Source organism: Camelus bactrianus, chromosome 3 (assembly GCF_048773025.1).
Source record: "Camelus bactrianus isolate YW-2024 breed Bactrian camel chromosome 3, ASM4877302v1, whole genome shotgun sequence".
Classification (NCBI taxonomy): Eukaryota; Metazoa; Chordata; class Mammalia; order Artiodactyla; family Camelidae; genus Camelus; species Camelus bactrianus.
The window spans coordinates 77867110-77894888 of NC_133541.1; the positions used below are offsets into that span (position 1 = coordinate 77867110).

Sequence of the window (27779 nt, forward strand, 5' to 3'; positions counted from 1 at the left end):
CTATCTTCCTTCAAGATAATTATGAAGATCTAATGCAGGGTAAGAAAGTCTATAATAACTGTTGATTAATTTCTTCCATTCTTTTTCTTTTTCCCCCTGCTTCTCTTACTCCCATCGTGTCAGGAAGGTCTGGTAAGGAATGCAGAAGAAAACTCTATTACCATCAATATAGCGTAGGATATTTCTAAAAATGAGGAGGAAAGAAAGGTAGTGGGCCTACATGGGTCTAGTCTCATACCAGACATTCTACTCAGGGGAGAGACTGCATGGCATACTTAGGAAAAGCTGTTACATGAAAGACAATGTCCTTTGGGAAGGTAACCTTTTACAGATCACTGTGGGGCCTGGATTTCTGGCACCCGAATCAGAAAAGTTTTCAAGAGAATAGGAGAACATTGAGGGTTATTTCTACAATATTGTCATCTGATGCTGATGGCCTATATGTCCTATTATCCCAGCTCATCACTATGGAGAACTTCCCATCATGATTGAAAAAGGAAGTAAAAGGATATTTAAAACAGAGAAATGCTCCAGCCTGATCTTGGAAGAGGATAAGGTTACGTGGACACCTATAGTGATGGCAAATCCTAAGCATGCGCTTTCCAGGGAGCTGACTCTTCTTTCAGGCTAAGTGCTAGCATAGGTACTATTGAAGAGCTGTTTCATTTGCTGTTGCTTAATCAGGTAAAAGTTTGTTCTGAGTCTTAGAAGCGCATCCACCATCCATTCCATGTCACATTTTCATAAAGGCAGCAACATTGATAATTCTCAGGACTGGCTCTGTGTTTACTATGTACCTAACTGACACAGATTAACTTAAATTATTTATTACGTTGAAAGCAGAGAGTAGTATTTGATACATTTTAAAAAAGGATTTACATGAAAAAAGTTGAAATAAATGATATGCTGATAAAGAAGTTTCTCTATGCTGCAGCCTTTAAGTGGCATTTCTCAAGGAGTCTGGTTAAAACAAACATTTCCTACAGTCTCCAAACTCTGGATCAGAATTGCCATTACAACATTTTAGTAACATCTACATGCTTACCTATGGAAAAGATAGATCTCACATATTCAGCAAATCTATTTCTACCCTGGTTAACAACATCTCAGCACAGTATGTATTACAGTGGTACTACTGAACCAGCAACAGACCTGTTCCCCTACATTTGCCACCACCAGAGGAAAAGTAGAGCAGCCAGAATGAACAACTCCCCAAAGGAGAAAGTATTAGATTGACAATAAGAAGCACTGATACACGGTACCCGCTCCTCTACCACCTAATTTCACAGTTGTTGTCCACAGTGATTCACTCATCTGTGAAATAAGGGAGTAGACAGGCAAGATCTTGAAATTTCCTTGGGTTTCCAACATGCTTCTGCCAATACAATGAAATAAAATATAAGTACTTCCAAATTTGATTAGCAAGTTAAGTATAAGTATACTGGTTATATATTAATATGTAACAAATAACTCCAAAATTTAGTGGTCTAAAACAGCAATAAACATTTATTATATTATACAGTGGAGACCCAGGAATTCAGGAAAGGCTTAATAGAGCAGTTCTGGCTCAAAGTCTTTCATAAGGTTGAAGTCAAGATGTCTCCATGGCTGCAGTCACCTGAAGGCTTTACTGGGGCTGGAGAATATACTTTCAAGGTGCTTTACTCACATGTCTAGCAAGCTAGTACTGAGGGGTTGGCAGGAGGCCCTCAGTTCCTCACCACGTAAAATAGTCCATAAGACAGCTTAAGTATCTTCCCAGCATGGCTGTTGACTTCCTACAGAGCAAATGACCCAGGAAAGAGCAAGTCAAAATCTTCAATATTTTTTATGACTTAGCCTGGTTACAGTGTGAGATGGGACTACACAAAGGGATGAATACCAGGAAGTAAGAGTCATTGAGGTCACCTTGGAGGCTGGTGATCACAATACATCAAGTTAGTAACAAAAAAGAAATGGTCTTTATTATATTAACTACTCAGAAAAAGTCATACTTAAATTTTTTTTTAAAGTTAGAAATGACAACATGACAGTTATGTATTTAATATATCTGAATATTGTGAAGCCCCAATGCATTGAATCAAATTGAAAATGATCATTTGTCAATGATCTGCTATATCCATCTTTTCTTTTATACTAAATTGGTACTAGTGTCCTTAGGGGCATCTCTAAGTAAAAAGAGCAATAGCTAGTTCCTTTTCTCCCACAATGCATTCAAACACTTTGCTGGCAGATGAATAGCAAGTAACTCAGGGAGGCAACTGGTAGGGAGAAATGAACTCTGACCAACTGTTAAAGCTGGAAAACTCACAATCAGCCCATAACATGGTCCCTTTAAAAGATCCCAGTACAACAGCTAACATGCATGTATTGCTACCATTTTTTCCACGAGCGTTCTAATTTTTAAACTTTTGTCTCACTGTCCAGATGTAGGTCAAAGAACATAAATCTGATCAACAAGCCTAAATTCAAATTGTTACAGTGCCATTAAGTAACCCTGGACAAGTTAGGTAATCTCTGAGAAACTCAGGTTTCTTATCCAATGTGAATACACACACCACATGTGGCCCAATGTCTGGTTTTGAAAATATGATTTCTGAATACATTCTCTCTCCCACCTTTCAGCTGCCCTTCAGTTATCTGTTCTCCTTTTCTAAACCTTGTGCTAGTCTGGATTTTGGCACTAAATAATCTTGGAACCTTGGAAAAATCATTTAACTCCAATGAACAGATTTCCTCATTTGTAAAATAACAATATAATTTGTACCTTAAACACCTCACAGTCTTAATCTGAGGATTATATTAAAATAATGAGTGTTATCAAGAGCTTTGTGAACTGTAAAGTCCTGATGGGGGAACTTTTTCAATTTTCTCCCCAAACTACCAATATGTACAGAAGTCTTTTTTTGTGATTATAAAAGCAATATCTGCCTTATACACAGTTTAGAAAACTCTTAAAATGTTAATCTAGTAATTAAAACCAGTTGTACATATCCCCATGACTCACATGTAAAAAATAAATAATCCATTAATATTCCAATCTGTATTTTACTTTAAAGAAACTCAGTAAAAAGCAAACAAAAACTTTATTATGGGAACTTTCAATTTTATCTGGAAGTATAAGGATAGTATTATGAACTCTCACATACCCATTTCCCAGATTCAACAATTATTAATCCTGTGTTATCTAAACTCTACACCTCATCCCCAATTATTTTTAAAGCAAATCCCCACACAATAAGCCCATTCATAAAGATATACCTCCTAAAGATAAGGATTTTTAAAAGCATAATCACGAAACTACTATTACGTACTTTAAAAACAACAATTTCTTAGTATCAGCAAATACCCAGTGTTCAGATTTTCTCGATAGTCTAATCGTTTCATATGTTTTCATAATCACACGTTAAACCTGACTCCATCTGGGTTAAGACTTGTCACTCCTTCATCCTCCGGGGCCGGGTGCTTCCCTAGTCGTTCCCCTTCCCTAAAGTCCGGCTGAAGTGACTCGAGTTTCTTCCAGACGCCGCAGAGGTGGGAAGAACCTCTAAACTGCTAGAGGCTGTAACGTGAGGAACCGAAATTGCGCCTCCCCTTCGAGTGCCGGAGGGAGCTCTTTCTCAATTGCACTGAGGTCAGTCTCCGCTCACGCGATTGGCAGCGAGCACCGGAAGCGTTTTGGAGCCTGCCGCCCCGGCAGAGGACTGCACCACGAGACGCGCCGACGGGCTCGGGTTCGCGGTTTCCACTTGGACTGAAGCCCCGAGGAACCCGTACCGCGGCAGCGATGGAGCGAGGCGCGGGAGACCGCACTGCCAGCTCCCTGTTCGCGGGGTTCCGGGCTTTGGGGCTTTTCAGTAACGACATTCCTCATGTGGTGCGGTTCAGTGCGCTGAAGCGCCGATTCTATGTGACGACCTGCGTGGGCAAGAGCTTCCACACCTATGACGTGAGTGCCTTTTTCCTTCGCATACTTCCCGGGAAACACCCTCCTCGGCCCACAGCTCTGTCCTGGGAAGCTCCGGCTCTCCTCCCCGACCTACCAAGGGCTTTCGCTACTGCATCACATCCACGTGCTGATTTAGCCCTTGCAGTCCACTTGGGACGAGTTTCGGAGGCAGTCTGGCTAGGGAGAGGTACTGCAGAACATTTCAGTTCTATGGCAATACATTTGCTCAGCAAATACTGAACTTCCCTTTAAGTTATAAATGTGATTAAGAACAGTCCCTAGCCCTCCCCCTTCCCCCATTCTGAATTAGACTTGCAAGCCATTTTATTGTGCAGTTCGCGACAAGAGCTGGGTTAGAAATTCGTACTAAACTTCATTGGGAGAACTGGAGGGGGTGAGATGAATTATGATTTAGGGGGCTGTCCACATTTGATAACAAACTAATTTCCGTAATCCTTCCCCTGAGCATCTATTTTCTACCAATGTTGAGGGTCTGACACGGTGCCGCTTACTCTAAGCCTTGCAGCGGTTTCTTTGCAAGAAGAATGTTTGTCATTCTGTAGCACCTTTATATAAACTAGGAAACTAAATCTCAGAAAAAAAATATTACTTGCCCAAGGCCTTCTGCTTGTTACTGATGGTTTTTTCTCCTTTATATGTCTCATCAGTCATTGAAATAGCCTTTTGTTGCTATTTATATTGTTTCTTTTGTCTTCAAATGAATGTGTGCTCTGTGAAAGGAGGGACTTTTTTATGAGAAGGAGGGCGAGAATAGTCAGTGTTAAGTACTTTTTCTGGAAACTGTGATGTACAGTTGTATTCCTTGAAGGGTTGTGAAAATCAAATGGGTTATTCACAAGAAGAGCTACTTGTTGACAGCCGATTAAGTTAGTGGGAGAGAAAGTGAGGAAGAGAAAGTGAAGGCCATCCCCAAGATGAAGATGGTGGTGGTGATAGCTGCTAATGTTTATTGAGCATTTACTGTATTCTGTTCTGTTTTACACAAATTTTACTCATTGAATCCTCATAATAATCCCTTGAAGTAAGTACCTATTTTGATCCTTATGTTACAGTTGAGGCACTTGAGGCACAGGGAGGTTGAGTAACTTTCTGAAAGTCACACAGCTGAATCAGTAACCATAGATGAGGGTCCACAAACTACAGCCTGCAAGCCAGTTTTGCCACCTGTTTATTTTCGTATGACCCATGACATTAAAAAGAAATTTATTTTTCTATGTGTTTGTGTTTATTCTAATATAACATAATTTTCAAGTAAAATTTGCATTGAAGTAGGATGCAGAATAATCACAATTTTTGTGTGGGATGGAGATACTCGTCTACTCCCATTTAAGAAACAGATTAATTGCTTTTTAAGAGCCCTTTCAGCCTTACATTCTTACATCTCTGGGGTTTGAATTTCAGTTATGCCCATCTGAGCTCTGTGCTTCTGAGATGGATAGTTTTGACAATTTTAAATGTTTGGGAAATGAAAGAATAATATTTTATGGCATATGAAAATTTTGAAAATTATATTTCTGTATCCATAAATCAAATTTATTGGAATATAGTCAAGCACACTTATTTATCAAAGCACACGTTTTGCTTTTGTTGTTGTTTGTTTTATGAAGGGGAGGTAATTAGGTTTATTTATTTATTTCTATTTGGAGGAGGTACTGGCTATTGAACCCAGGACCTTGTGCATGCTAAGCATGCGCTCTACCACTTGAGCTGTACCCTCCCCATCAAGCACATTTGTTTATGTATTGTATGTGCCTGTTTTCATGGTATGTTATCAGTTGAGTAAATGCAGCAAAACCCACAAAGCATACAGAACCTTAAAATATTTACTATATAACCCATATAAAGAACTATATGACACCTACCCTTCCATCACCACTCCTGATGAAATACTTGAAAATATAAGTTTTCCTAATAATGAAAATTAGGATCAGTAAGTATCTTTTTAAGGAAGGCCAGCATAGCAAATTTATGTATGAGGTTAAATCTTCAAGTGTTAGATTATTATAATTGTTTTTGTTAGTGAAAATTTAATCTTTTTTTTTTTTTAATTTTTAAACAGGTTCGGAAACTTAGTCTGGTTGCAATAAGTAAGTATAGACTTTATCCTGAATTTATGCATGTTTGGTATCTTTAAAAAATTTTTTTTATTTCAAAATTTAAAAATCTATACTTAAAATAAGTCCAGAACAGAATCCTGTATTGCTTTTGGTTATCAAGTCTCTTTCGTCTTTAATCTAGACTAATTCATCAGACTTTCTTTGTGTTTCACAACATGGATATTTTCGAAGAGTATATAGGCTAGTTCTTTTTCAGAATATTCTTCAAATTCTTTCTTGATGATTATAGATTCAGGTTATTCAGTATGACAAGAATAACAAAGAAACGATGCTAAATTCTCAGTGAGCCATATCAGGAGGCACATGCTCTTGGTTAGTCGTCTTCCTGGCAGTGATAACTTTGATCATTTGCTTAAGGTGACATTTATCAGGTGGCTCCATTTTAAGGTTTTATTCTTTGTTACTAATAAATGTAATAAGTATATATGGTAAGATACATTGTGACTGTGTAAATATCCTTTTACTCTTCAAAGTTTTACCTACTGCTAATTGTATCATTTAGTCATGATTCTTGCCTGAATCAGTTATTAGTATGATGATTACCAAATAAGCATTTTCTGATTCTATCATTCTAGTGTAAGCTTTCCCTTTGCCACATTTTGATATTATTTCCAATGGAAGTAATATTTATTTTTTTAATATTTTAAAATATTATTTTTTGTTTATTAGAATAAAAGGCTGCCAGAGCTGAGAGATTCTAGTTTCACCATCAAATATAATCTTTGTAAGAGAAACAGAACCGTAAGGAATCAAATGTGCATGTCTGATACACTTATATTTTTAAAACAATTACAGAAGGCAGTAAAGGGCACTATAACTTCAGTCTAATACTAAGTGAATGATAAAACTATAAAAATAGTATTTTGGAAATGAAATCCCAAAGCAGAATATCAGCATGAAAAATACTTAAAATAATTCTCTGTATTTTAACCTGCCCGCTCCCAAAATAGGAAATACAAACAAAAGGCCAGTGTGACCACGGTAGTGAGAGAGGAATCAGGAAATCATATCATGTGAGAAATGCCCAGAGGTGATAGGCATATTTACCTTGGGGAAGACTGGAAACCATATTATTCATTTTAAAGATCTGTATGTAGAATATCTTACGGAGTTTTCTTTAAGGTTACTCCAAAGGATAGATTTAGACAGAGTTCTAGGTTTTGATTTAGTTTTAAAATTTTCCTGCAGTTATTAGGAACTTGATGTTCCTGAAGGCATTCATATGACCATTTGCCAGTTTTGTGTAGTTAGTGAGAGTTTTTCTCCACTATAAACTCAAAAAGCTTCTTCTCATTTCTTTAGATTACGTTTTTGTGTCTGCAAATACCAGATGTTAATTCTCTTAGGGAAGGGCAAGGTGATGTCATATTCTCAGTGTGATAGTTATTATTAGATGTCTGAAATAATATTAAAGTCAAAATTTTATACTCTGATTCTCATACATACATATTTTTAAATTATAGCCATGAAAAATATTATACGAAAAAAAATGTTATACGTATCCTTGAAGTTTCTATTGTAAGAGCTTAAAAATCTTTATTTCTAAAAAAAAAAACTTACTTCTTTTATATTTCTTTTTTCCTAGGTAACTCTGTTCCACAGGATATCTGCTGTATGGCAGCAGATGCGAGGCTAGTCTTTGCTGCTTATGGGAATGTTTTCTCTGCATTTGCCCGTAATAAAGAGGTTTGTATCACTGAACTGTTTTAATTTGTTTGTCTTTTGCAGTCAGTAGTTGATTGTCATTGTAGTAGAGGGACTTTCATGTTGCTCTTCTTCATCTGGGACACTCCTGACACGTACTTTTTTTTTTTTTTTTAACATATATTCAGTTTTCTGGAGGAAGAGAAAGTTGATTTCATTAAATTCTCAAAATTATTTAACACTGGTGCTTTAGTTTGGTTTTCTTTGGCAGGGATCAACTTTAGAATTATTTGGGCAGCTGCTTACTACATTTTCATGTCTAGTCAGGTCCCATCTCTGGAATTTTCTACTTTGTTTATTTGGTTAGGGTAGGATTTATTTAAGAGTATTTTGAAAATGTTTTCCTAAGAGATTCATGTTTGCAACACTGCTTTATATGGATTGACTTTTTCATTATGAACAACATTGCCCATGACTTGCTTTCTGAGAACCAAGTGCTTGTTCCCCATGTAGAAAAAGCTAGATTCTGTTTTCTCCACTGCTCAGGAAGGATTTTTCTTGTCTTAATCTGCTAATTGGTTTCTAAGTTTGTCCTGGGACTACTAGCTTGAGAGATGACCTGGTTCTTGTGGTCCAGAATGAAAGGTAAAGTGGAAGTGGGGATGCCTAGATAGCCAAGTTACAGAGTCACCGTGCTTCTCAAGGTTTGACTTGGACTGAAATTTGTTCCCAACTTCTTCTATTGTCACTGCCTGTGGCAGAGGAAGGCAATTTACCTGTAGGATTTTTTAGTGGGAGTTGTTTGGATTTTTAGAGAGTCAAGAAAAATGTGCCTTCTTTCTTTCTTTTTTTTTGCCAAATATTGCAGTTTGTAGTTTTCCTTGAGAGATGCATATAGAAAGTAGAAGTAGGAAGGCATCAGAGTCTGTCAGCTAATTGTAGGAAGCTGTTACTATCCCTAGGGTCAAAGGGACAAGGAGAAGAAATAGTGTTCCTAGAGCCTGGTGAGAACTGAAACCATGGGGAAAGGACTATAGTTATTGAGGATACAGCTACTGCTGTAAGGGTAGGGGTCTCCCTGTCAAAACAGAATGCTATAGGGAAGAAGTATCCTGTATCTCTCCCTTGTCTCATGGGGAAGCCAGCAGTGATGGCTGCAGACGTCAGCCTTACAGAACAGTTTTCTAGAATGCATGGACTTGGCTAATTGGATTGGGTGAGGGACCCAGCTGTGTGCATGCCTCCTCCCTAAGCTCAGTTGAGAAGCTAAGCCTCAGAGGTCTCATTTCTGTGTTCCCAGCCCATGATTCCTGATTGGACTGGTTGGGGGAGCAGGTGAAAATGCTTGGTTCCTTGCTATTTGTTAGTGTAAACTTGGATAATCAAAAGTTGGATCACATTTCTTAATGTGAGCATCTTTAAGATTATCTTATTTTTTGGTTAATACAAATAATAATACATGATGACTGAGTAATAATATGAAATTCTTTTGAACTTTGACATTGTAGGTAGTACATACCTTTAAGGGTCACAAAGCAGAAATCCATCTTCTGCAACCATTTGGGGACCACGTTATCTCTGTCGATACTGACAGCATTCTTATTATTTGGCACATATATTCAGAAGGTAAGAACCAATTTACTGCTTTTATCTTGGGATAGTGTGTGTATAGCTAAAATTAAATATCCATGTAAACATAACTTTTGTACCAGAGGTTTCACATGTAAGCAGTGAAGAGTTTTTAGAAATCTTTTACATGTATAAGGAAAAAGATTCTAAGTAAAAAAAGATAAACATTTTTAGTCAGTTAATTGAGCTGTTTATAACCTATTGTGTTTATCTGAAGCTAGTACATTGCATTGCAGTTCTCCAAGTTTAGTGACATGTTATATTATTTTCTCTGTGGGGTGAATTTTGGTATATGTTCACTCCTGAGTAATACTTGATTTGTATTTTCAACTTTCAGTAAGTGAGATTATTATAGTAAACTTGAAGATCCAGTAACCTGAAGGAAAATATACATCCTTTTTCTAAGCGTATGAGTCAGTGTCCTTTAACTGTGATATTCTTAACCAGTATCATTGAGCTATGTTTATGGGACCCTGTTACCTTCAAAGGTTAGGAATTTGTCACCAGAATATCCACAGCTTTTTCTAGTAAAAAACTCTGGGATCTTTGATGAATGAAAGCTTTTAAGTTTTTCACTGTGTTTGCAGTTTTATGGTTTGTTATCTCTTGATTAACTCATTGCTTGATAAAGTAGTAAACATTCTAGAGACTGCCCTTCTGGGTGTCATTCCATATTCTTGTTCAGATTAGTCACTCTTTGCTTTGTCTTTGCTCAAGTGGAGGGAACAGAATTCCAAAAGTAGTCCCTGTGCAGATGGATGTTAAAAGTCTTTATAAAGTAGGAGAATCTGATTCTTAACAGTTCAGCAGGCTTTCTATTGATGCTGATGTCTAGCTTTTTGTTACTGTTGCAGCAGCACGTTGAACCAGTGTCTTTAGGAAGCTGTTTGTAGTCAGATTAAGTGAAACTGCTAGTTACAAATAGAGGCAAGAATCTTTTAAAATAGCATTTAAGGTAAAGTTTGTGTAATTCTCAAGTGCTATCCTTGCTCTTTAAATTGGGATACACATACCTGTGGGAGCATGCAGTGGCAAGATAGTATGTGAAACTAAAGATTAAGAGAAGTATACCTTCTCTGATATTCCAGTTTATTGGGAAATTTAATGAATGGATGAACTGTGAATCAAAAAAAACCCCCAAAATTCACATATGGGAATTTTAAACATATGTAAGATTTCAAAAAATATTTTGATCTTGTAGCAAGTGATAGCTGGCTGTGCCATTCCCCACTTCACAGCGTTATAAGTATTTTTTGTCTCTTCTGTTAAGAGGTTCTCCTGTGGAAATGTGAGGAACGCTGTTCTTAGTTTCACTGAGGTTTACCTCTGGCTTTTTGCATGTCTGAGGGGCCCATCAAACTCTCTAGATATCAAGCTTCCTAGCCCTCCACTCCTGGGAAGAGCTCAGCTCAGTACAGGCAATTTACTTGTAACATTCACTGCCTCTTGATCAAATTATAAAAATACTGACAATGATCCCTAGTGTCATTTAAAAAAATCCTTTTCATTCCTATAAACCAATTTGGCAGTGAGTGAAATTTTTAATGATACTGATATTAGAACTTGTAGAAAATTCTTTTTTTTAACATTTTTTATTGATTTATAATAATTTTATAGAAAATTCTTGACAGTCTCAATTGCATTTGCAAGTTGCCCCTCATCACATTTGTTTAATTACTCAGGGAATGTTTATAGATTAGTGTGTCAGTCTTTGATTTATATTAGTACAGAAGTCTAATATAGTAGACTTTAAGTGCTAAATATGTGGGTATATAAAAAATATTTTTAAATGTTTTATAAAAATGATTACATATTATGTATAACTTTTACTTTTGTAGAAGAATACTTGCAGTTGTCTTTTGATAAATCAGTGTTTAAAATTTCTGCAATTTTGCATCCGAGTACCTACTTGAATAAAATACTTCTTGGCAGTGAACAAGGAAGCCTCCAGTTGTGGAATGTAAAATCCAAGTAAGCACTTTATTTAGAACATAAACATAGGTGATTCCTACCTTATTCTTATTTATCCTTATCTATCCTTATCTATCCTTATCCTTATCCCTAATGCGTACTTGAGTCTCAGTTCTCCCAGCTTTTATATGTTTATTTGGAGGGCTTTCAGTAAACTGATGTGTTTTTGGAGTTGTTACTCACAGCATCTCATATGTGAAAGCTGGGATATGGTCCTGTCACGTAGTAGACAGCTTCATTAATGCTCGTTGAAAAGTATATACTAATAGCTTTAGTCACTGTAAAGAGTTCATATAGCTGTAGAGAAGGCTCTGGTACGTAAGATCAGAAATAATTATGAGACTGTCACTGGACAGCTTTTAGTTTTTGATACACTGATAAGGTAAGAAGGCAAAGCAATCGGTGTTCATTTAGTGCTTGCATTTAGGAATGGTTTTCAGGGTAAAAGTACTTTAATCATCAACCACAAACATGATGGATATCTACTATAATATTAGTATGGCTGGTGGGCTAGATCAATGATTTGGAGTACCTTTGCCTATTATTTGAACATTTATCCAGAGAAAAAAGTGGCAGCTTAGTTTGTTTGTACAGCGTTAAAAGGCAAACAAAAATATTTGACCATCCAAATTGTCCTTTCCAAATCCCATATAAATTTGAAAGAGAAAATAAGATTTTCTGAGGTCTAGCATTTATCCTAGTTTTTAGCTTTAAATCAGTGTTTCTGTTCAGTTTAACAAGTATCATTGACTACCTGCTCTGTACTAGGCTCAGGGATAATGGCTGAAATAGTCTCTGCCTCAAGGTTATCTCTGGGCTCTTCATGTGATGTTTATACTCTCTATTGTACATTAAATATCCCTTGGATAATCATTGAGTGACCTAATCTGTGCCACTTAAAGAATTTAATATATAATTAAATACCTCATTGATTGTCATTTTAGCAATTTTAGGTATCTCTGCTTGATTCTGAAATGTAGAGCAGCATCTACATATAACAGTCATATAACATACAAGGAGTATTGTAGTTATGATATATTCCCTTTTGTAGAAATGCATTGTAGTGAAAAATGAGATCTGCCAATATTCTAAGGTTTTTTGAAAAATTGTAATATATGTAATATAATACGGTTTTTACTCATTTATTTTTTTCTCTATTTAATTTTTTAAAGAGTTTGTACAGTATAATAGTTATTAGCAGCTTAGGATCTGAAATTGGTCTCTCTGGACTCTGTCAATATTAGTCATGTGACTTTTGCTTAATTTTTTCACATAATTAAGTTTCTTAGGTTCTTTATCTGGAAAATGGTAATATCTGCCTCATGGAATTGTTTTAAGTATCAAATATATTAATTTGTATATTTAGAATAGTTGGGGGGAGAGTAAGAACTTACTAAATATCACTTGTTATTGTTTGATTTTTTAAAATATGTAATTGATTTTGTTTTTCTCCAAAAAAAAATAGCTTTCAACAATTTTTCTTCTTGTAGTAAACTTCTGTATACATTTGCGGGATGGAAAGTTGGAGTGACAGCACTTCAGCAGGTTAGTATTTTTCTGTTAAGTTAAAGAAGAAATGAAGTTTGCAGTAGGATCTTTCAGTTTCAGGGGCCAACTGTATTTTTAGACCTAAAGACAAAATAATATAGAGACTAGTTTATCTTTATAAATATTACCGTACAAATAGTGTTTTGGAAATGTAATTGAAAACAGAGCTTTTTTCTATAAATGTTTATGGAAACCTTTTTGCCTAGAATTAGGCTCTAAATCTGTGGTTGCTATGCAGCTGTGTTTACTAGTCATTTTGCAAGCATATAGTCCAGTGCCTTGTGCAGAGTGGAGATGAGTTTTTCAGTGAAGCAAGGGAGATTGTAGGTATATAGAGGAATTTGTCAGGATGTTGAGATTTGTAGCTTGAGATAATTGACGGCCCAAATCTTAATAATTCATTAATTGCTGGCTTCTTCCAGAAATAACTGCTTTTTGCTTTTATGAGTCTGTAAGACATGTGTGAGTAAATGACTGCATGTCTGCAGAGAATCTTATTTGTATTTTGGACATATGTACAGCCCATGTACCCTTGTCTTTTTAAATATCCACTGTTATACCTGCCCAATTTATATATGTTCCTTTATTCCCTCTCACTACCATTAGCCTTGCTCCACCTTTACCTACCCAGAAGACCCCAAAGGTAGCAGATGATTAGGTCCCTTGAGGGCAAAGGATCATATTTGTTTTAGTGTCCCCAGCTTCTACACAGGGTCTCATGCATAGTAGTAAATTGATGGCAAATTAATAAAATGTTTAGCCTGATTCCATTTTGTAATGTGCTGGACATTGACCTTCTGTGCTAAAATAGAGAAATTTATTGTAGAGTCTGTATATAAGACTGTTGTATAAAATGAAGATTATAATCATAGATTATTAGAGCTGGAACAGACTAATTTTAAAATTTAAAATGCCTTTTAACATGTTTTATAGGTTTTTCCTGTTTTCCTTCAAAAACAACTCTTCTTTTGTAGTTGGCCTTTTACATTGCCATGCATGTGGCAAGCCTTTATATATTTTCTAGAGTTACCTCTTTTTTCTGTTTCCATCCAGTCATAGATTTGTAGTGATTTCACACACCAGCTTCCTTTTGTGTTATGGCTGTTTTCTTACCAAGTCAGCTATGTTTTGGGGGCAGGGTGGTGATGATAACTACCAGATTTGAAGCTGGGAAGTAACTTGGAAAAATCATCCCTAAATCTTTCCATGCCAAATATCAATTAAAGTATGCCAGAATGGGAGGGAGCATACAGCTCATTGCTACAGAGTGTGTACTTAACATTCACGAGGTTCTGGGTTCAATCCCTAGTACCTCTGTTAAAATTAATAAGTAAATAAGCCTAATTACCTTCCTCACCCCCCCCCCCCAATAGGACAGTGAAGTATGCCTGAATGGTAATACTTCCTGTTTTTGCCACCTCCAGGAAGATATTCCATTATTTCTTTTGATAACACTTACGTAGTGGTATATATCATCAGGATTATTAAAGCCATTTGATTAAGAATATTAAAAGTTGAGTAATTTAATTTTCAGGCACCAGCTGTGGATGTTGTTGCTGTTGGTCTTATGTCGGGTCAGGTTATAATTCACAACATTAAGTTTGATGAATCAATAATGAAGTTTCGTCAAGACTGGGGACCTATTACTTCGATTTCATTTCGCACAGGTAACTCTTACCTTGTTTGTTGACAAGAGTTAAGAACATTTAAAATTTTACTTCGAAGCCCATAGAAATTTTCTTACTAGATATTTTTTTACAGTTTAATAGAAATGAATGAAATACTGGAATCTAAAAGGCCAAAGAAATATTGATAGATTATTGGTATATAGTCTTTTTTAAATTTGTATTTATGGCTTAAAAGGGTGGAGAGAGGAATTGTTAAGACTAATTGTTTTATGATACATGTTTTTCTTAATATTATCCTATTTTAATAATAGATGGTCATCCTATAATGGCAGCTGGAAGCCCATGTGGCCATATTGGACTCTGGGATCTAGAAGACAAGAAGTTAATCAATCAAATGAGAAATGCACATTCTACAGCAATTGCCGGACTGACATTTCTCCATAGAGAGCCACTTCTTGTCACAAATGGTGCTGACAATGCTCTCAGGGTACTGTGATTATTATTGTTATCTTTCTTGGCTCATCTGTTATAAGCCTGCTTTAATGTATCAGCCTGGAACCTAGAAGATAAAAGGAATATGGTATAAGATATTGATATAGATGAAACAAAAATCATAGCAGGTTACATGATTTTAGTGAAGTGAGAGGATCACAGCTTATCTTTTCCTCAGGCCCCACTCCAGGGTCAGTTGTCTGCAAGCACTGGCCAATGCCAGTTGATTTATGTAGAAGGTGATTTGACTGCTTGCAGATTACTTAATACATTGTGGAGGAACCTTACGTTTTTATCTCTTGGCAGATATGGATATTTGATGGTCCCACAGGTGAAGGCCGGCTTTTGAGATTCAGAATGGGACACAGTGCTCCTCTTACCAAAATAAGATATTATGGACAAAATGGACAACAAATTCTTAGTGCAAGTGAGTTTCTGCTTTATGCTAATAGTTTATTCCAGCAAGCACTGGGGACAAAGTGCATAATATTTATTAGGTTTGGTGTTTACATATTTTTAGATTCAAATGTCCCTTTGAGTAACTCGAAAATCTGGGTAAAATAAGGTGAATGTTTTTAATATTTCGGGAAATGCTGTAGCTGATATTATTTTCATTTGGAGTGTCATTCTGTTTACTAATCATCAGAGACAGAATGGGCAAATTCTGAAAATGTGGCTCTTGCCTATTCAAATAATCTGCTGACATTTATTAGTACCTCATTTTATCCTTTGTACTTACTAAATGGCATTCTCTGTGCAATTGAATATTATAAATTAGGTAGTTGCAATCAGCTCTTTTAAAATGCTAGACACTGTAACCAAGCTTTTTCTAGAATCTGATTTTATAAGAGCTGTGATTCAAATGGTCCATTGTTTTGATGAAGCCTTATTGGGCATTTTCTGTGTGTATCAACAGGTCAAGATGGAACTCTTCAGTCATTTTCCACAATACATGAGAAATTTAACAAGAGCTTGGGACATGGTAGGTCATTTGCAAGATGGAAAAAAGTTGCTGGTCACACACACAAAAAATTTTCAAGATTCTGTGAGACAACCAAAAGAAATTTCACTGATAAATTTTCTCTTTCCTAGTTGAAGTAAAAATCCCTTATATGAAAGAGTAGTAGTAAGATTCCTAAGATTAATATTCCTATGGAAGTGGCTGAGGTGCTGCTATTAAGTTATTGAGGAGTTAGACATCTTAGGTAGTAAAAAATGTCTTAGGTAGTAAAAACATACTGCTACCACCCAAAAGACAGTGATCTTACTTGGGCCATCTGTGGAATTCAGAATTTTAAAGGTGGAAGGGAGCCTAGAGAAATCATCAAAGTAAGGAGTCTCATCTTTTTGCAAAAAGGGCTCTTTTTATTCTCTATCACTTCACATGATTTCTATCATTTGAAAGATTTTGTTTATTAAACAAAAATGTTCCATTTTATTTGTAATTACTCTTTGTAAGTTAATATCCTGGCTATTCATGCATGTATATAATTCCAGATGAATTTCAGGATCATTTTAAAGTCCATATCCAAAATAATTCCTCTTAGAATCAAATTGGAGAAATTTGATATCTTTAAGAGTTACCATATATAGAAATATATCCTCATTCAGGTTGTCTTTAATATTCTTCAGTGATTTTTTTTTAGTTTTCCTCCTGTTGGTTGTACATATTTAAGATTACTCAATGGTATTTTACATATTTTAATTTGCTAATTTTTTTGCTAATATTGTGAATGCAATCTATTCATTTATATTTCTAACTGCAATTTTTAGTAACGCTTGTAATAGTGGTAATAACCATCATCTTCATTTTGCACCTGACTTAATGGGAATATCTTGAACTTTATAGTTATATGACATTGAATAGCTTTTCTTTTATGTACATTTTTGTTAAGAAATATTCATAGTTATATTCTCATCTCCCCCTAACCCCAGGTTTAATAAATAAAAAGAGAGTCAAACGTAAAGGACTTCAGAATGCCATGTCAGTGAGACTTCCTCCCATCATTAAGTTTGCAGCTGGTAAGTAACTTCATACTGTGTTTTGAGTTCTGGTCTGTCATTTATTTCCTCCTATGTATTTCTTTATTTCTGTCATTTTAATAAATGTTTTTACGAAATTAATAAGCATCTGGAGGGTAACTCAAATACATTTCTTTATTTCTTCCATATTAATAAATGTTTTTGCAAATATTAGTAAGAATCCAGAATTCATCCCAAGTGCATGCTAATCTTATGTGAAGACTGAAAATGAGTAATTTATAATTTGAACTTGTTATTATTAATTTTAGGCTTTGTTCTTCTGTATAAACTATTAATAAATAATATTTGATACTTAATTTTGTAGCCCTTTTTATTCCATTATATGCTTGGTATAGTAAAAGTCACTAATGTTAAAATGTAAGAACTGAGAACATGGAGCTCTGGCTAATTTAATAAAGATCTGCCTACACTGAGGTCTTAGTATACTGTCATTTGAGCAGTGCTTCATTCAAAAAAATGATTTTAAGAAAAATGTAGATAGGTGATAAGATTGTTGAGAGAAAGCTATCCTAGAAATGACTATATAGGCACCATTTCCATTTCAAGGTTATTGAAACAACTTGACTGGTAGTTTTTTTTTTAACTTTAATTTTGACCACCCTCCTGTCTATTTTCTACCTTAGAGCCTGAGTGATCATTCTAAAACATGAATTATGTCATCTATCTGCTTAAAATTTTTCATTGACCCTTTATTACCTTTTGGGTGGAATCTCCTCTCCTTAACATGGCTGTCAAGACTCATGGTAGTGTGGCCCAGTGGCCTTGCCCTCCTCCCACTCCTCTCAAGAAAGTACTTTACTTACTTGCTGTGCTTAACTTTGTTCAAGTTACTGTTAGGCCTGTGTGTGTCTCACCCGCTCCTGCTAATTTCTGCTAGTTTTACTGTTTCTTTCAAGAAACCATTTATTACTCTCCCTAAACCTCTTAGTAAACTCTTCCTGAGTGCTCATATAAGAGCTATCATACTTTATTGTAATTTCCTCTAATTAGAATCTCTTGTTAGATTGGAAGCTCATTGTTATCAGGAATTACCTGTTTACCATCCTGTCTCTAGTGCCTAATTACAACATAAACTATTAAAGCTTAATAAATAATAGGTGAATGAATGAGTGAGGAGTGAGAAGCAGTTTGATTTATGATTTTAATTATGTTTTAGAGGAAGCTCGTGAAAGTGACTGGGATGGTATTATCGCTTGCCATCAGGGTAAGCTATCTTGTTCAACCTGGAACTATCAAAGATCTACAATAGGTGCTTATTTTCTCAAGCCAAAAGAGCTGAAGAAAGATGATGTAACTGCAACAGTAAGTGAACTTGTTTACAAGAGCATTTTCTCTTGTAAAACTGTCTTGGGGTTATCTTGTTATACTCGTTTATTAATGATAATATTGAAAGAACAAAGAGCGTATTTTAACATTTTGAAACTATTTCCTAATAGTGTTAAGTTATCCAACTTGTATGGAATTATTTTAGGTTTAAGTTAAGCTTTGCTTAGTTAGATGTGGTATACTGTTAACTTTTCTGATGAATTACTCAGAATACCCTTTGAGGAGGATTTTAGCATTTATCTTTTTTTCTTACCTGAATTACGTTGAGTTATACAGTACTATATTCAATTAATATGAATCTTAAGATTTCTTCCTTCCTTTTCTTTCAGTATAGGAATAAGACTTACCTAAATCCTCAATAAGCTATAGATGTATAAGTAATTTAAATTCTTTATTTCTTATTTTCTTATGTTTGTCTAATTGAGCCCTGTTGAAGCCTTTTTAAAACACAGATTTTAAATGCCAGTGTTTACTTATAATTTCTTCACCTTTTGAAATTTTATTTTGTTTTCTTTTGATAATACGTAAGTCTTCTATTGAGTTCAGGCTTAAAGCTATAGAGAAATGATGTCAAGTTTGGTTTACAGAATTATTGCCTCTGCTGTTTCAGAAAACATTTTATTGATATATAATTCACATACCAAAATCTTCACTCATTTAAAGTATACAAGTTAATGAGTTTTAGTGTATTTTATAGAGTTGTGCAATTATCACCAAAATTTAATCAATCTAATTTTAGAACTTTCTCATCACCTCAAAAAGAAACCCTGTACCCACTAGCAAGTTCTCACTTTTCCCCTTTCCCTTCTCCCTAACGTAGGCAACCACAATCTGCTTTCTATCTCTATAGATTTGCCTATTCTGGGCATTTCAGAATCATACTGGAATGGAATCATACTATGTATGGTCTTTGTGATTTTCAGTTAGCATTTTTTAAGGTTCATCCATGTTATAGTATGTATCTATACTTTATTCCTTTTATTGCTGAATAACATTTCATTTTGTGGATAAACCACATTTTCTTTAGCCATTGGTTAATTGATGGACATTTATGTTATTTCTACTTTTTGACTATATTATAAATAATGTTGCTGTGAACATTAGTACACAAAATTTTTTGTGTGGACACAGGTTTTTGTTTTTCTATGTTTGTACCTAGGAGTGGAATTGTTAGGTAAGTCTCTGTTTAACATTTTTGAGGAACTGCCAACTTGTTCCCTAAAGTGGCTGCACCATTTTCTTTTCCCACCAGCAGGGTTCCAATTTTTATACATCCTAGCCAACACTTGGTGATTGTCGATTCTTTTGATTATTGCTATCCTAGTGAGTATGTAGTATATCATTGTAGTTCCTGATTTGCATTTCCCATGTGACTTAATGATGTTGAGCATCTTTTCATGTGCTTATTGGCTATTTGTTTATCTTTGGAGAAATATCTGCTCAACAATTTGCCCATTGTTTGATAGGGTTATTTATCTTTTTATTCTTGAGTTGTAATAGCTCTATATATTCTAGATACAAGCCCCTTATCAGATAAGTGATTTGCAAATATTTTCTCCCATTCTGTGGGCTGTCATTTCCTTTTCTTGTTGATATCATTTCAGCATAGGGGGTTTTAATTTTGAGGGAACCCTCTTACACTGTTGGTGGGAATGTAGTTTGTTACAGCCGTTATGGAAAACAGTATGGCGATTCCTCAAAAAACTAAAAATAGACTTACCATATGATCCAGCAATCCCACTCCTGGGCATATATCCAGAGGGAACTCTAATTCAAAAAGATACATGTACCCTGGTGTTCACAGCAGCATATATAATTCAAAAAGATACATGCACCCCAGTGTTCATAGCAGCACTATTTACAGTAGCCAAGGCATGGAAACAACCTAAATGTCCATCGACAGATGACTGGATAAAGAAGCTGTGGTATATTTATAAAATAGAATACTACTCAGCCATAAAAAATAATAAAATAATGCTATTTACAGCAACACAGATGGACCTGGAGAATGTCATTCTAAGTGAAGTAAGCCAGAAAGAGAAAGAAAAATACTATATGATATCACTTATATTTGAAACCTAAAAAAAAAAAAAAAAAGACAAATGAATTTATTTACAAAACAGAAACAGACTCACAGACATGGAAAACAAACTTATGGTTGCCGGGGGGGAAAGGGGTAGAATGAGATAAATTGGGAGTTCTAGATTTGCAGATACTAACTAATATACATAAAATAGATAAGCAACAAGTTTATACTGTATAGCACAGGGAACTATATTCAATATCTTGTAGTAACTTATGGTGACAAAGAATATGAAAACGAATGTATATATGTTCCTATATGACTGAAGTATTGTGCTGTACACCACAAATTGACACAACATTGTAAACTGACTATACTTCAATAAAATATATATATATATAAAAACTAGAGCAAAGAAAGGAGGGGTAATTTTGAAGTCCAGCCCATCTTTTTTTTTTTTTAACTCCTTGTGGTTTTTGAAAAACATTGCATAACCCAAGATCATAATGATTTACTCCTGTGGTTTCTTCTAAGAGTTTCATAATTTTAGCTCTTCAATTTAGGTGTGTAACCCTTTCTGAGTTAATTTTTCTGTATGATACCGTGTAGGGAGTCTAAGTTCATTTTTTTGCATTAGGATATCTAGTTGTGTCAGCATCATTTGTCCAAAAGACTGTTCTTGCCCTGTTGAAAGGTCTTGACACCCTTGCCAGAAATCATTGGATATGAATGTGAGGGCTTATTTCCGGACTCCCAGTTCTCTTTCATTGTTCTTTATGTCTCTATGCCAGTACCGCAGTGTCTTGATTATGGTACCTTTGCAGTAAGTTTTTTAGAAACAGAAAAATTGAATCTTCCAAGTTTGTTCTTTTTTTTTTTCCAATGTTGTTTTGGCTATTCTGGTTTGTTGCATTTCCATATGAATTTTAGGATCAGCTTGTCAGTTTTTGCAGAGGCAGCTAGGATTTTGATAGTGATTTTGTTGATTTCACAGCTCAATTTGAGGAGTGTTACCATCTTAATATTACTTCTGATCCATAAATATAGGATGTCCTTCCATTTACTTAGATCTTTACTTTCTGTCAGCAGCGCTTTGTAGTTGTCAGTGTACAACCTTCATACCTCATTGGTTAAATTTTTCCTAATATTTTATTCTTTTCAATGCTATTGTAAATAGAATTTTTTTTTAAATTTCATTTTGGATTGTTCATTGCTAATGTATGGAAATAAAATAGATTTTTGCATATTGATCTTATGTCTTATAACTTTGCTGAACTTATGTATTAGTTTTAATAGACTTTAATGGATGCCTCTGCTTTTGAAAATCCATATTAAAAGTATAATTCTACATTTGAACCTATTTTGTACAAACTTCTTTGTAAGTATACTCTGTTCTCTGCAGTCCAGAAATCCACTCATAAGCTTTTATTTCTAAGCCATAGAGATTCTATTAAGCTTCTTAAATTTACCTGCACAGTTTTGAGTAGCTGTTGCAATAGTAATGGTAATAATAATTACAGCTAACATTTTTTGTGTGCTTGCTTTGTTCCAGGCTCTCTGCCTGGCACATATTATATTATATTTACATCAGTCCCGTAATATGGAGTATTGTTAGCCTCTTTTTATAGACAAATTGGAGGCTGAGGCTTAATGTAATGAGTAATAATATGTCTAAAATCAGTAAAACTAGTAAATAGAAGAGCTGGAATTTGAACCTGGAATGATTCCTTCTAGAACCTGTGTTCTTAACTCACAGCCTACAGTGATCACTCATAGAATATTGTGTGTGTGTGTGTGTGTGCGTGTGTGTGTGTGTGTGTGTGTACAGTGATACTTAATTGGTGCTGTGTCATTTGTCTGGCAGAGTCAGCTGTCTGGAACAAAGCCAGTAACCAGTAAACAGTAATTTATCAGAGAACCCATACATTAGAGTACAATTTGTCACTTAGAGGTAACCCTCTCAGCTTATTCATTTTTGCTTTGCTTAAGCTGTCCTATTCATTCTATTCATTCTAATAGGTTAGAATGAAAAAAGTAAAAAAGGAGAATGCCAGAAGCATTTGCACTAACAACAATAAACCCTATTAAAATAAATTTAAATTCTAAAAAGTAAAGTAGTCCTCCCTTTCCACAGCTTCAGTTATCCGTAGTCAAGCTGGATCTGAAAATATTAAGTAGAAAAATTTCAGAAATAAACTAGTCTCTAAGTTTTAAGTTACATGCCATCTGAGTAGCGTGGTGAAATCTCACACTGTCCCACTCTGTCATGAGTCATCCTTTTGTCTAATGGGCCCATACTGTATACACTACCTACACATTAGTTTAGGAGAAAGCATAGTGTGTTTAGGGTTTGGTGTGCTACCCATGGTTTCCGACATCTACTGGGTGTCTTGGAACATATCCCCTGCAGATAAGCGGGAACTCTTGTATAGCAGGGCCATTGGGGGCCTTTATTATTTGTTGGTTGTAGCCTAGTATCTTCATTAGTCCCTAAAAGCATAAGTGTATAACATAGTGTAAACATTTATGAACTATTCAAAATAGCTAAAATTATGTTTGTTTTCTGTTTAGGAAGATAGAATGCTTTGTAAGAAATAAGCTATGATTATCTAAAAATATGTAAGTAGAGCACACTTACGTGTGAATTCTATTTAAATATGTCTTGACTCAGTGGTGTGTCAGCTTTAAGCTGCTTTGCACAGTTAAATAGCCTCTATTAAATATTTTCTTGTAGATTTTAGAATTCATCTATTTCATTAGGCATAAATTCAACAGTCTTTTGAATTAACTCTTTGGTGGGTGACATCTGACAGTAGCAGTGAAGGATTTCTCTGGCCATGGCCTACTACATAGTCAGTCTCATGTTTTTAACAGAAGAAAACACATCTTTTTAATACAATATTGCTATGTTAAGTATCAAAATATGAGTTTATTTTACAGAAATGGCTTATAAACTAAATATTTTTCATGCAATATCTTATGTATTTCCTTCCTAATATGTCATAATTAAAATATTTTGGGCTTTTTCATCAGATATCCTAACTAATATGTTTTTAGGTTTATGTCAGCTATAGAAGCAATTACAAAAGTAAGGGAAAGAGATTAGGCAATGGAATGCTTTGACTTTAGCACTGTCATGAATAAATTAAAAATTGAAGGCCAGCTGTTATACCATTCTTCCAGCTTTGTAAGTTTCAGTTGAGTTAACTTTGATTATGTTCTGTTGTCTCGGGTAATAATTTCTGTATACTTAGAGAATGGAGATAGAATCAAGCAGCTGTTTCTTAGACACCCAAATATAATTACATTACATTTAAGAAAATTAATGAAGCAGTTTGTTTATTGTGCTCTTTTGGAAAATGATATAATTAGTAGATTAAAAAAATACTTTGCAAGGCATAAAGTACAGTAAAAATGTTAGCTATTTTTTGTGTCCTTTGTGTTTAAATTTTTTTTCCCTAAGGCCGTGGATATAACTTCTTGTGGAAACTTTGCTATAATTGGTCTCTCATCAGGAACTGTAGATGTATATAACATGCAGTCTGGTATACATCGAGGAAGATTTGGCAAGGATCAAGGTATTGAATTTTTTTTCCTTATTTTTTAAAAAAGTAATACAGATAGATATAAGGCTAATAACAGTTGCTGGCATTTATTAAATTATTGTGTGCTTGCCATTTTGCTAAAGTTGTAGATGGGTTATGGTCACCCCTATGTGGCAGATACTGCCACTATACCTATTATAAACGCCATGTTGAACTATTCAAACAGAATGAAGTCATAGTTGTATTAGGGGAAAGTGGATGTTACAGAAATTAACGTTTTTGTTGAAACCTACATGGCTCCAATCTGATAGATTTTCTTATTACTGAAACATTATAATAACCTTCTCTCTGCCCCCTAAAATCCAGATTAATTTAAAAACTTCAGGAGAGTTTAATAGTGGGAACTTTGATACTTAAATAAAGGAATCACTTTTTGTGTAGTTTTCAGAGAGGCAATGCCAGTTCTTTCTGTTTTTTCCTTTCACATATGCTTTAAAGCCCATAAAGGATCTGTTAGAGGTGTTGCAGTGGATGGATTAAACCAGTTGACAATTACAACTGGTAGTGAAGGATTACTCAAGTTCTGGAACTTTAAAAACAAAGTTTTAATTCATTCTGTGAGCCTTGATTCATCTCCAAATATGATGCTGCTACATAGAGACAGGTAAAGTTTTTCTTTTCATGACAATGGACTTTCTTCTTGATGTTTTTGGTAAAAGTTCTTAATTTAAATAAAGAAAATTGGAACCCTGAACAATACAGGTTTGAACTGTGCAGGTCCACTTATACACAGATTTCTTTCACTAAACACTCACTGTAGCACCACATGATCCGCAGTTGGCTGAGTCTGCAGATGCAGAACCATGGACGTGGAAGGCCAACTGTAAAGGTATACACAGATTTTTGACTGCACAGAGGCCTCAGCGCCCTAATCCTCATGTTCAGTGGTTAACTGTACATAATTTACCAAGTGGGGAAACCAGACTTTTCATAGAAAAGAATAGCATTTTGCTTAATTTCCCCCAAAGTTATACTTCATTAATAAAATTTAAATGACTGTGAGATTTTAGTTCAAGGTTTTTTTGTTTGTTTGTTTGTTTATTAAAACTGGTGCATTTATCTTGCTAGTGGCATTCTGGGACTTGCCTTGGATGACTTCTCCATTAGTGTTTTGGACATAGAAACTAGGAAGATTGTCAGAGAGTTTTCTGGACACCAAGGTCAAATAAATGACATGGTAAAACAAACTTTAAATGTTTAAACAAAACTTGATTCCTTTCTTTTTTCTGTTTATGCTAAAATGTTCAAATAATTGAAACTGTTATTTTTTTAATAGCATTAAACTCATCCTATGAGGAGGTGTTCAAAATAAATAACTTGGAGGCTAATTTTCTAAGAAGAGACTTTTAAAGAAAATGTAGAATTAAAAGAAGTTTAATATTTCTCAGGAAGTTAATCCCATTAGATTAAAGTATAAATCCCAGAGTTCATTTTTCTCTCTTAAACTCTAAACAAGGTCAAATATACTTTAGAGAATGAATGATTCATTGAAAAGTAAGTATATCATTTTTGACTTAATATTAAACTAGGCTGAGAGAATTCATTTCTGTTTTTCTACATGCAAAATGAATTAATGGTAGGAGACCTGGAATATCTGATACCTAGTTTATTCTAGTTTAATATTATTTCTAATATATCTTAACATCAAAAGTGTTTAATTAGTAAAAGTATGTTTTAGTTTACTATTGTGTTCTTATAGTGGGAAATATGGTAAGAAGTACTCTAGTTTAAAAAGTATATGTTGAGAAGTATTTTAAGTATATATTGTTATTTGCATCAATTGCAGATACCTTGATTTACTTGAAAACAGATTAAAAAAATAAAGTCCTAACTAGTAGCACTCCCAACAGCTACATTTACTTATCAGTTCTCACATCAAAAGTCTGGGTTTGCAGTGTTTACCCGTTTCCTTAAAAATAGGGGTTGGGGGGGATAGTCAAAAATTGTGTTGTTCTGCAGATAGGAGGTAGGTAGAACTACCCATCCACAGAATTTGTTGTGACAGCTTCTATAGAAATGGGGGGGAGTGGAGTAATTTTGATGAAATAACATTTTTGAAAACATCTGTCAGTGCCAACTTGCTCCTCCTATTTCTTTCCTTTTTAAACTTTACTTTCAGGTTGTGTGTCTGGAGTTTCTCATAGTTAGTAATAAATTACTCCTGTTCAAGTAAATCTGTGAGCATTTATAACATGACTTTACCTACCAGAGTAATTTTCCATTCTTATCTGCACTATCCTATAAATTGTACTCTCTGTACCTTAAGATTTGAATTTCCACAGTATCACCATATCCTGATGACAAAATTGAGTTCATTTATCCCAGTATTATTTGCTAATATGGATGGTTATAATCCTTATGGTGTGTTTAGATTTTGGATGAACAATTTTACTGCCATTATAAATCTTGAAGTTTTTCCTTTTGGATCTTTCACATTTGACCTTACTTAAGAGTCACATGTTACAAGCAATGAGAGCTATTATTTTTCCGTTTTTATCAATAGAAAAGATATAAGTTCTTTATAAGTAGTGTACAGTAGTTTATGAGTAGCTTGTAAGGCATAAGTAGTTTATTATTTAAATTTATATTGAAAATATGATTAACTTCACTATTTTAAGAAAATTTGCATTCTTGTTTTAATCATTTTGGATTCTTAGAAAGCCAGTCTAATTCATAGACTATTTTCAAGGAAATATAGCTTTTGTTTCTTTCACAGATACTTAGCTGAAATTAGGCTAGCAAAATATTTCTAATTGAATGTTCTCAGTGGTATATCAGAAATGGTATTTTCTTTTACATAAGATAAGGTAGTCTAAATTTTACTCAATCAGATTTTTTTTAATGCAACCTGTATTAGTTTTTCATTTCTTGTATTCTTTAAGCTATTAAATATATAGGTCCAAACATACATACATACACATATATACAGACATATATACTGTATTTTTGTTTTTTTTTTAATTTAAAGGCTTTCAGTCCTGATGGTCGTTGGTTAATAAGTGCTTCAATGGATTGCTCTATTAGAACTTGGGACCTTCCATCTGGGTGGTGAGTTTTTTGAATCTCTAACCTCTATCAAAAGTTTTCTTAGTTATTGTCTTTACATGCAACTATTACCTGTAATTAATGGATTATATACTTTTTGAGTGTGAATATATTTGGGGATTTTTCTAACCTGACTATATTTTATCCTTGGAGTATTTTTGATCTCAAACAGTAGGGAGTAGTGTCATAAAAGATAATAGTGATGAAAATGCAGTCTCTTAGATACTGTGTTTCTACAAAATTGAGATATAGAAGTGAGTTGCGTAAACCCTAAAAAAGCTCATTTGGTCTTTTTGATACCCTAAGATAGACCTCAAATTTTAGGACTACTAACTTTTATTTTGAGTATTTTCTTGTTTTGTTGTTGTTGTATGTATTGGATTTAGTCAAATGGTCAAATCCCTAACTTTGTCTTGTGTATATTATGTATTTTCTGTCTCTAATATAATTCTTGAAATAAGACATTTAGATACCTTAGAGTAATGAAAATTTGTGTCTTAAGATTTGGGTTAAATCCAGCAGTGTTCAGCAGTGTCATAGATTGAAACTTTTGCTAGTAAAACAGCACTTGAAGAGAAGACATTTATTCTGTTAAATAATTTGAACAGTGGAGACTTACAGAGAGAGAGTGTACCTTGTTGCTAAAAATTATGTAGGCATAGATAGAATTGAAATTGTATCACTTAACACAGAATTGCTTAGATTGAGTTTGAAAGGAGTGATGAAAACAGCAGAAGC

General features: G+C 34.4%; 1 protein-coding gene across 1 annotated transcript in view; it reads left to right on the forward strand.

The window, feature by feature from the left end:
• The first annotated feature begins 3661 nt into the window (after positions 1-3661).
• The window catches only part of WDR36 (WD repeat domain 36), a 38767-nt gene continuing 14649 nt past the window's right edge, over positions 3662-27779 (forward strand). Inside the window, exons 1-16 of the mRNA XM_010971478.3 lie at positions 3662-3949; positions 6030-6057; positions 7673-7773; positions 9240-9357; positions 11199-11331; positions 12822-12876; positions 14414-14546; positions 14819-14994; positions 15306-15426; positions 15916-15981; positions 16935-17021; positions 18199-18344; positions 23855-23969; positions 24435-24600; positions 25065-25173; positions 26965-27044. Of these exons, the coding sequence (XP_010969780.2) occupies positions 3788-3949; positions 6030-6057; positions 7673-7773; positions 9240-9357; positions 11199-11331; positions 12822-12876; positions 14414-14546; positions 14819-14994; positions 15306-15426; positions 15916-15981; positions 16935-17021; positions 18199-18344; positions 23855-23969; positions 24435-24600; positions 25065-25173; positions 26965-27044 (1796 nt within the window). The 5' untranslated portion in view covers positions 3662-3787. The remainder of the gene's footprint in view (positions 3950-6029; positions 6058-7672; positions 7774-9239; positions 9358-11198; positions 11332-12821; positions 12877-14413; positions 14547-14818; positions 14995-15305; positions 15427-15915; positions 15982-16934; positions 17022-18198; positions 18345-23854; positions 23970-24434; positions 24601-25064; positions 25174-26964; positions 27045-27779) is intronic.